The sequence below is a fragment of the Phallusia mammillata genome, chromosome 2 (assembly GCF_965637545.1).
Source record: "Phallusia mammillata chromosome 2, kaPhaMamm4.hap1.1, whole genome shotgun sequence".
In the NCBI taxonomy this organism is placed as follows: domain Eukaryota; kingdom Metazoa; phylum Chordata; class Ascidiacea; order Phlebobranchia; family Ascidiidae; genus Phallusia; species Phallusia mammillata.
Genome location: NC_137253.1, coordinates 29,831,032 through 29,840,789, shown reverse-complemented (window position 1 = coordinate 29,840,789; position 9,758 = coordinate 29,831,032). Strand labels below are relative to the sequence as shown.

The window sequence follows — 9,758 nt, the reverse complement described above, 5'->3', positions numbered from 1 at the left end:
AAACTTGAAAATCAGCAACACAATACAAAAATACATGTTGATCATCATTTTGTTAATTTGAGTTAAATTAGCTTTGGTAAAAAATAACTACCCAACATTTCACTGTTAACATCATTAAATGAAAGTAAATTTATGAAAAAGGGTTTTAGGTGCAGATTAATTGTGGTTTTTAAGGTCACATGGTAAAATATCGATCTATGTTTTTAGTTTATTAGCACAGCAGCTCCAGCACCCGAATCGAAATTACTTAAGAAACAGCTTTTAGTAAAACTGTTAAAATGTGTTGCACTACTTGCACACAGCAATTAAATTTTAATTTAAGAATATTTGCATGTGGCTTTTTTATTTCATTTACTTAGGGCAGCAGAATTGGTTTAGAATAAATACAAAAAATGTTGGGGTATTGTTGTTAATACTATACTGCCACAACCGGTAAATATTATTATTACACTTTAAAATGTCTACCAATGTCATCATATTATTTGGTTTAATACTTTAGGCAGCTTGGATAGCTTTGCCTTTTGATACAGACAAAATGAAATGCACCAAAAATAAAATCTCTGCAACTGCTACAAAAGTTATTAAAACATCCTAAAATTGAGGGATTTAGTAATGATTTCATCTTTTCACAGTTGCAACAAAATCCACAAAAGCTTTTTCAAAATAAAAAAACACAATAAAAAACTTAAATACCAATAATATTGCAAAACAAACATTTCAGATTATATAATATTACAAAAGACTTTCAATGCTTTACCCAAATACGTTTATGCTAAACTGCGTGCAATAATATACGCTTTCGAAATGTCTTAAAACGCAAGTTAGCACACTAGAGTTAATGGGAAAAAGTTAAATACTCGGCAATAGCTTGGCGCACTTGACAAATATTTTTCTTCCTTCGCCGTCATGTTGGTAAACAGAAAGACATTATTACTCCGCCTCAGCCAATCAAAATGCGCGAATTTTTTTACAAAAAGGGGCACATCTTTTTACGCAAAACTTGGCTTACGTGCTAAATTATGTAAAACAAATATTCGAAATCAATGTTATAAACAAATATAAATTATGTAAAATAAATATTCGAAATCATTTGTTGTTTATAACCAGAAATTTCAATTGCAGCAAACCTTTTTGGAAATTATACATAATTTCTAAACAAAAGGAATTCAGAAAATGTGTAGCATGAAAACGTACGCTATTGACTTGTTTATTAAATTATAACATAAGCAACAGTGGCAATTAATCAAAACAAATGTTAGCGTTGCATGCAAACAAAACTTGCCAGCAGCAGCAGGTAACAACAACATACATTTGTATTGCCGTGTTTGGATTTATTACTCATCGCTTGCACATTCACTGCAATGAGATCAGACAATTAAAAACCATACCAAGATGTCATGGGACTTGATGATTAGGTCTCATTACGGAACTTCAAATTATCTTGCAACATACTTGGATGGTAGGACGAAGGCTGTTATAAAATAAAGTGTTGTGAATGTATGTAAGTCTTTAAAATTTGTCGTGACACAGGAATAAAAACTATGCAGTCTCCAAGAGGTCCTACAAACTAATCACCCCTTGTGTATTTACACCAATCATTTGGTATTATTTGGCAAATTAGACTAATTATGTGACTGTAAATAGTTTGGTTAGCGAGCTTGAAGGGACATTAGACAATAAAAAACAAAACATTAACTGCTGTTGTTTTATGCAAGCGTTTTGGCACGTGTTTTTCAGTAACACTTTTAGTTTTTTTTGCTTGATTAATGTGATTCTAAAATTTCAAGTCCCAGATCAAGACCAGTTGGATAATTTCCAGCAAAGTCCAGCTCAAGAAGCCAAGGCCAAAAGTATGAAGAAGATATTACGTAGACTCGGGGTAAGTGTAGCCTACACATAGCGCTGGTTTAATGGGCTCAGAAATTAGAAATAACTGAAAGAGATACATATTTAAAGCGTTAAAAACAATGTTTTGTTTATTAAATCATATTGCTGAAAACTTTGCTGGGTGCAAAAACAAAGCCATAAAAATATATTCAGGTAATTAATTCTATTGTATGTTTTTGCTGCAACACTTATTACGTTTTTAGTGTTTTAACGTGGAACAAAATAACTGGTTTCCGAACCTAATTTTTTGTACACTGACAGATAACTGAAGCAATTATTGGAATGATATGCTGCGTCATGGGAATTTTGCTGATGGCGAATGTTTTTGGTCAACCACATTACCGCAATGATCTCAACGTCAATACTGGGTAGGCTACCCGTATAACGGACCAAAGTTTGTCTTAGTGCCGGAAAGAGTCTACTTGTTTAATTTGGGTGAAGGGTGGTGGGCAGGAATTCGGGTGAGTCTTATGATTAAGCTGCGGTATAATAACTCATTTAATGTTTTTTTGGAACCATTTATTCACGTTTTTGGTATATGTTTGTTTATTGATTTTGCTCTCTTTGCAATGGGGTTCTCGTGAATGAATGGCAACAATGTTTGCTTACTGTTGCATTATTGACTGCAACAGCGAGAAACAGTCGATGGTTTCGAAACTTTCGATTTTGCACTGACTAGATGCGAGCTTTTTCAAAAAACTATGCATTGTTCCAAAGAAAACAAGGTTCGATAACGTCAAAGCACATGAAACCTCATAGTTCCTAACCATTGCGTTTTTATATTTTTTATGTGGCGGATAGGTCAGAACATAACTTCATTTAGAAAAAGCTTTACTCGAAAAACAACTAATATGTTTGCTTGTTTTAGATCTTTATAGCTGGAGTTATAGGGATCGCTTGTGGCAAGAAGACAGTCACGCCGTGTTTGGTGAGAACAAATTAGAACTGTACATGATTTATCTACCTAAACAACAACACTTTGTCTCATTTTTGCAGCTCAACTCATACTTGGCTTTCTCCATCGTAGGATCTATATTCGCTGCAGCCATGTTTGGAACCAACGTCCCCTTCGCACTGATATACACCAATCGTTTTCAAGTAGGCCCTTGCGCACAATTTCATTACCTAAACGTGACTTACATTGGTGTTTCGAGGACACATGTTGGAAATCTAAAAAGAAACAGCCCAAACAACCTGTAATCATGAATAAAAACTTTAACGCCTTGTCATAAAACTGATATTTTGCAGTGGTATCCGTTTGGTGTCGGTGTTGAGGCAACATTAGCTTTCCTGAGCTTCACGGCGTTCGTTACATGCATTGTGAGCGCCTGTTACTGTTGCTGTGCTTCAGTGGTTTTCACCAATTTGCCTGCTTGCTGCGGAAGCTGTTGTGGGGTGAGAATGAACCAAACATAACCAGTCTTGGCCCGACTTTTTAAATCTGCTTTATATGGTACCCACAAAATACAACACTAGGTTCCAGGTCAAAATATTTTAAGAAGTTTTTATATAAAGTTGCTTTATTTTTTACACACCAGATACAACCAACCGGATGGTACGTGGTTTCAACTGCTGGAACAAACGCTGGAATGCAACCAGTTGTTCAAGGAAGTCCAATGATTGTGCAAGGTTAGACACTGTATAGATCACCAAGTAGTTTTTCGTCCAGCTGATGTAAAGTTATACAGTATTTTGTGTGTCTTTACAGCAGCTGAAAGACAAATTACCAAACACAAACTTCATGTGTTTCTTTACAAATATAGAGATCAACTTTATTTGACATGAAATAAAACAGACTTGATTAAATCTATTTTAGGGCAAGTTAGTCCACAACAAGACACAATAATCTACGTGAACCAACCACTACCGATGACAACCCATGAGCACCCTCAAGTGGTAATGCAACAACCTTCATCAAGCCACGACGTGGCGCAACAGAGTCCTTTACCTAAACACGATCAAGAAAAACAGACCAATGGACCTCCAGCATATGAAATATATCAAAATTAGTAATTTTTTTTTGAAAGTTTGTGCCCTAGTACATTAGTGATTTTCTTATTTATTTTTTTCTGTTAAAAATGCCTGTGACAAAAGAGCAAGGTCTGTATTATACCTTTTTGAGTTTTGCTTGATGACGTGTCGTTCTTATAGAAACGTAACACAAATTACAAAACCCTATATACACCCAAAACCTTAATATACACCCAGTGAGAATCACACTTTCAACCATTTTACATATAAATTGTAGCTTAGCTTTGTAGTCAAACGTTTCTGTGAATTTGTGTTGTAGTGATGCCCTATTAAGGTGGCGACTTGGCAGCAAGTTCTTGCGAACAATCGGTTTTTGTTATATTTCAACTTTCTTCGTGTGTGTTTGTTGCCTGTTTTTTATCAACTTCATTTGTTTCGAAAATGAATTATCTTTTTTAACGGCGTCGTTTTTATCGCAAAAAATAACTGAAAAAGTTGATTCGAAGTAAAATTGTCCGTATATGCAAACAACTTGAATGAAAAACTACAAGTTCAATAGATACAACAATAACGCAGTCACACAAAAATTTACATTAAAAATAGTAGATAGTTTTGGAAACTTTAGTATTTAGCCTTAAACATGATTTGAAACCAAAGACAATTTTATTTTAAGTTGAATTGTTGTTGTTTTAATCTAAATGAATCTGATTTGTTTTGGCAATTTTTCGGTTTATTTAATTAAGTGTAAGCAAGGGACGTAATTAGTCAAAACAAGTGTTACAGTTGAATCAAAACAAGACTTGCTAGCAGATAACAACCACATAGCTTTGTGGTGCCTTGTTTGTATTCGGTATTTGGTGCTTACGCATTCAATGGTAGAATATAGACAAGGATGATTATTAAGTAAAGTTAGTCACATCGTCTAGTTTGGATTGGATGATTAGGAACCTCAACTCGTCTTGCGATATTACGTGGATGATAGCTGACGATAAGCTGTTAAAGAATTGCAAGTCGGGTCGAGGTTTTCGGTTTGTGTTCGTACTTGGTTTCTTCATAAAAACGGGCGTGATTCGGGCATGACTTTACACTCTGTGTCAGTATTGTTTTGCATAAATTTAACTAGCTAAGTACCTCGTTACTGAAACAGACCTAAGTCCAATTGTCTATTGTTTATTGTGTCTAGGTATTTCCAGGGGCTTCAATGTATGGGCCTGTCAGCCATACTTTCGGGCCTAAACGGCTTCTCAAAAACGATTCGGGTTCGGGCCGGGTTTCGGGCTCCCATTATAGGTTAGTTTACAACACTGGGCTGTTACGGCTGCAAAACAAATATTGTATGCTCATTGAAATTTTGTGGTGATATTTTTCAGAACATACTTTGAGTGATCTTTTCATTCCCGGGTTCCACTTGTTTGAATTAATGAATAACCCTCACATACAATCACCCGCTGTATACACCGGAAATAATCGTCAATGCATTCACCGGATATGATGGTTTGTTTGTTGTTTAAATCCACATAGACTATGGGATATGGAAGGCCTTCGTGTCTTAGTCGACATCGTTATATATATTCAGTATTACCACAAACAGTTTGTTCAGCTTTATTTTAATGTGGGCTTTAATTTGTTGGTAAAAGTTGTCAAATCGTTGTATTCAGTGGTGGGATTCAGCTGATTCGCAACGGTACGATATTTTATGAGATCAGCGAATCGGTTAGCATTACTGGTCACTGTCAATGGACTTTTTGTAACAGAACCGGCTAAAAATATGACTTTTGTAATAGAACCAGCTAAAAAAAAAAATTAAAAAAAAAAATTTGAATCCCGCCACTGGTCGCATTGTTTACAAAACGTACAAACCCAAAGCGTACCGACACTTCTGCGTTCAAGATTGTTTGTCAGTTGTATATAGGTACATTTCAGGTGAACTGAAAAATCATAAAAACTTGGGCGGCTTTTAAAACTAGCTGATTTTTACAGTGAAGACACTTATTTTGGACGAAACTTACGTCGTTGGTAAAAATGCCACTATGTTTATTAAACTTTTTTGCAGTTCGGAGTTTTGTTTGTAATTGTGAAGTTAGTTGTGTGAAAGATGCAGACCCAAGTTCAAGTTCAGTCGTTCAATGTCCAGCAAACTTCACCTCAAGAAGGAAGAGAAGCGGCAAAAATGAAAAAGATTCTGCGTGGATTTGGGGTAAGAGTTGATGAGTTTAACACTTATTGCGACAAATTTAATGCACATTTCGAAATTCTTTTAATTTTTAAGGGTTGACAAAATGTTGTTTGTCAGGCGTATTTCTAAACACTTTTTTTATACCGACAGATAACTGAAGCAGTTATTGGACTGATTTGCTGCGTCATGGGAATTTTGCTGATGGCGAATGTTTATGGCCAACCAATTTATTACAAATACAATGACTACTATTACAGTGGCAGCTCATATTCTTCTTCAAGTTCCCGCACAAGCCTAGGAAGATTGTATCTGTTCAATCTGGGTGAAGGATTATGGTGTGGGATTTGGGTAGGATCTTGTGATTTGTCAATATGTAAAACACAAATTTGTTAAATTTGTAAATCCAAGATCAATATCAAGTTGAATGTTATACAAATCTTAAGAATAGCAGACGCGAAAAAACGTTGTAATGGAATTTTTATGTAAACTAAATTTTTCGTTATGAACAAACAAAAAAAATCTACAAAACCCAAAACATGCCATGATAAACAAGGAAAAAACAAGAAGTAATGTAATAAACAACTAATGTGTGTGACAGGTTTTTATAGCGGGATGTTTAGGGGCGGCTTGTGGCAAAAAGACAGTGACACCATGTTTGGTAAGAACAATTAAAAGTAAAAATTAACTTTGTTTACTCCAATAACAATATGTTTTCAATTACAGCTGAACGCATACTTGGCTTTTTCCATTGTAGCGTCTGTATTCGCTATAACGATGTTTGGAATCAATGTTCCCTTCGCATTGATATACAGAGTAAGTGATCCTAACATTAGATTCACCTCCATGGCACGCGTAAAGTGTGTTCTGTGACCAATAACTGCTAAAAATCACAAAGTCCAAGCCACATAACGCTTGTAGTGAGGTGTAGCTGCAGTTCGTTTACACATCTATCTACAAATTAAGTACCATACTTTGTCGCGCTTTAGAAAGTGTTAACGTTGCGCAGCTGTTTTCAGCTTGTTGAATGTTTAGCGCAATTGTTCTGCGATTCGTTTCATCGGGAGAAATAAACTCAACTTAAAATAATGAATTTATGTTGCATTTTGATGAAATATATTCCTTTGTTGACTTAAGAAGCCCCACCGTCCTGGTGGGTGAAACGTCAACAAATATACAAGTTCTTGAAAAACAACCAGTAATTTTGTTTGACATTATACCAGTTGGATGACAATTAGCATAACACCAGTTGAATATGTTAAAAAATATGCAATCGATATTTTGCAGAGATATTCGTTTGGTGTCGGTGTTGAGGGTACATTGGCTTTCCTGAGCTTCACAGCGTTCGTTATATGCATTGTGAGCGCCTGCTACTGTTGCTGTGCTTCAGTTGTTATCACCAAATCACCTTCTTGTTGTGGAACCTGCTGTGAATCTGGGGTAAGGACTATAGTAATAGCCCTGTGGTAGTAATATAGGCTATGGGTTTAACGCACGAGTCAAAATAGGCCATTTTTCTCCGGTTCCGTCAAAAGTAAGAAAGAAGCGCTGGATTAGACAAAGAATTACGAGTTATGCCAGGGTAGCGATTTTTACTCAATCGGGTCAGTTCGTAAAGTTGCGCGTATTTAGGATTGTATAGGTTGCCGCTGTTTGAGAATTGCTTTATTTCGTTAGCTGTTTTCTATGTGGATTGTGTACTGAATTTTTTAAAGTTCATGAAAACGATATAAAATCACAGCAAACAAACAAAAAATAACTGTTTTTATTCACCTTAATTAGGCGTTTCGGGTGGTCATTAAAAATGTGTTTAGCATTCCAGAAAATAAGTCACTCAGGAACAAAAATGACTGAAAACAATATGTAAGTTAGGTTTACAAATTTGAAAAAAGTTAGTTCGCCAATGTTCATCATACGAATCAACTTATCCAACCTGTTTTGATTTGGTAACATTGCTATCTTCAAAACAATATGCTTGCGACAGGGTATACAAGTCAAAAAGTAGCAAATTACTTATTTCTACATTTTTTAACATACCAGATACAACCAACCGGAGGGTACGTGGTTTCAACTGTTGGAACAAATGCTGGAATGCAACCAGTTGTTCAAGGAAGTCCAATGTTTGTGCAAGGTTCGATTTTTTAATAAATCACCAACTTCGAAAATAGACAATGACATAATTCACAGTACGCTTCGGTGCAACGCCTTCATAGGGCCTGACGTACTGTGATTTATATTTGGGTGTGCCTTGATTGCTGGTCGGCATAGACGCTTCAGGTCTGATTTAGTTTAATGATATGCTTAAATATATTCAAACAAATACTAAACAAACAGTAGGTTGAAAGTTTACGATACTCGTTTTTAGTTTCAAATCTTGTGTTTTTGGTAAAAAGATTTTGTATACTTTTAAACCAGTGGGACGGAAAACTTATAAGCAAACACTAAAATAGCCATATTCATACTTGATTACTTTTATTTGAAAAAAAAAACAGACTTGATTAATTATATTTTAGGGCAAGTTAGTCCACAACAAGGTACAACGATGTACATGAACCACACACCACAGATGACGACTCATCAGTGTCCTCAAGTGGCAATGCAACAACCGTCATCCAGCCACGGTGTGGCGCAACAGAGTCCACAGGGAGCAGGACCCAGATGCGATCAAAAAAAACAGGCCGATGGGCCTCCAGCATATGAAATATATCAAAATTAAAAACTTCTATTTGAAAAGTTTGTTCCCTAGGGCCTAGACGAGTTCGTTAGCGCGAGTTGTATAATTTTTCAGTTTAAATGCTTTAAAACAATTTGCCCATGTATCCCGGGCATGATAAACCAATTTATGCGTTTTCATTTTTTAATATTTGTAGTTTTTTGAAGACCGGTCCGCGATAAAATTTCAGTTTCAAAAACGGCCCGCAGAAGAAAAAAGGTTGCGACCACTGCCTCAGTAGTTGCATCAGTAGTTTTCTAATTTAATTTTCTGTTGAAAATGCCTGTGACAAAAGTGTAAGGCCTGCGTAATATCTTTTTCAGTGTTATTTGTAAGCATGTTCCTTCAGCAACGTAACGCTTCACAGAACTGTGATACACCCAATGAGAACCACACTTTCAACATGTAAAGTGCAAACGACATAAAAGCTACCATTGTTTGAATTTGTGTTTTAATGATCTATTGTAAACGTATTGGATTTAAAACTTATGCAAACAATGTGAAACTTTTTTAGGGTGGCAGGCGTTTTTCAATGGTACAACAAACCAAGGCACCTAATATTTGTTTCGTTAAAATTCAGTTACATTTTGTTTGTTTTTATGGTTATACTTTGCCAGTTGGTTTTCAAAAATAAATTATACTTGGATTTACACGCGTGGTTTCAATAACAAAGATTTGTAATATTATGGGAAAGATCGGCTGAAATTAAGTGGAATTTTCCTCACTTAAAACAAAATATTTAAGAAACTGCTACTGAACAAGAACCGAAAAAAACATGAGTACTCCAAAACCGCTTAAATAGATTATCCAACAAACAATGCAATGATAAAAAAATATACATATCTTTCAGCTTAAAACACCTTAAATTACACACAAATGACAAGTTTTTTCACAGAAACTGATCTATTTTGTCAAGCTAATACTATGAAACACCTGTTTATTTCCGGATTCTAATCGGTTCGTCTTAATGGATGATCATCTCATACGCCCACCTGTACACAAAGGATGACATCG

General features: G+C 35.4%; 2 protein-coding genes across 2 annotated transcripts; both read left to right on the top strand.

The window, feature by feature from the left end:
* The first annotated feature begins 2,242 nt into the window (after nucleotides 1-2,242).
* LOC145214625 (uncharacterized) lies at nucleotides 2,243-3,930 on the top strand. The gene is made up of 6 exons (XM_080083184.1): nucleotides 2,243-2,348; nucleotides 2,756-2,815; nucleotides 2,884-2,985; nucleotides 3,136-3,282; nucleotides 3,426-3,516; nucleotides 3,704-3,930. The coding sequence occupies exons 3-6, from the start codon at nucleotides 2,935-2,937 to the stop codon at nucleotides 3,895-3,897; spliced, it is 483 nt and encodes a 160-aa protein (XP_079939310.1). The 5' UTR covers nucleotides 2,243-2,348; nucleotides 2,756-2,815; nucleotides 2,884-2,934; the 3' UTR covers nucleotides 3,898-3,930.
* Nucleotides 3,931-5,919: 1,989 nt separating this feature from the next.
* Nucleotides 5,920-9,491, top strand: LOC145215431 (uncharacterized). The gene is made up of 7 exons (XM_080084137.1): nucleotides 5,920-6,055; nucleotides 6,185-6,382; nucleotides 6,633-6,692; nucleotides 6,758-6,847; nucleotides 7,319-7,471; nucleotides 8,072-8,162; nucleotides 8,545-9,491. The coding sequence occupies exons 1-7, from the start codon at nucleotides 5,954-5,956 to the stop codon at nucleotides 8,745-8,747; spliced, it is 897 nt and encodes a 298-aa protein (XP_079940263.1). The 5' UTR covers nucleotides 5,920-5,953; the 3' UTR covers nucleotides 8,748-9,491.
* Nucleotides 9,492-9,758: the final 267 nt, after the last annotated feature.

Coding starts and splice junctions, on each gene's coding strand:
- LOC145214625 (XM_080083184.1), top strand. CDS start 2,935: ATGTTTGGAACCAACGTCCCCTTCGCACTGATATACACCAATCGTTTT. Junction 3,283..3,425: donor GCTGCGGAAGCTGTTGTGGG/GTGAGAATGAAC, acceptor TTTACACACCAG/ATACAACCAACCGGATGGTA. Junction 3,517..3,703: donor AAGTCCAATGATTGTGCAAG/GTTAGACACTGT, acceptor AATCTATTTTAG/GGCAAGTTAGTCCACAACAA.
- LOC145215431 (XM_080084137.1), top strand. CDS start 5,954: ATGCAGACCCAAGTTCAAGTTCAGTCGTTCAATGTCCAGCAAACTTCA. Junction 6,693..6,757: donor AGACAGTGACACCATGTTTG/GTAAGAACAATT, acceptor TTTCAATTACAG/CTGAACGCATACTTGGCTTT. Junction 8,163..8,544: donor AAGTCCAATGTTTGTGCAAG/GTTCGATTTTTT, acceptor ATTATATTTTAG/GGCAAGTTAGTCCACAACAA.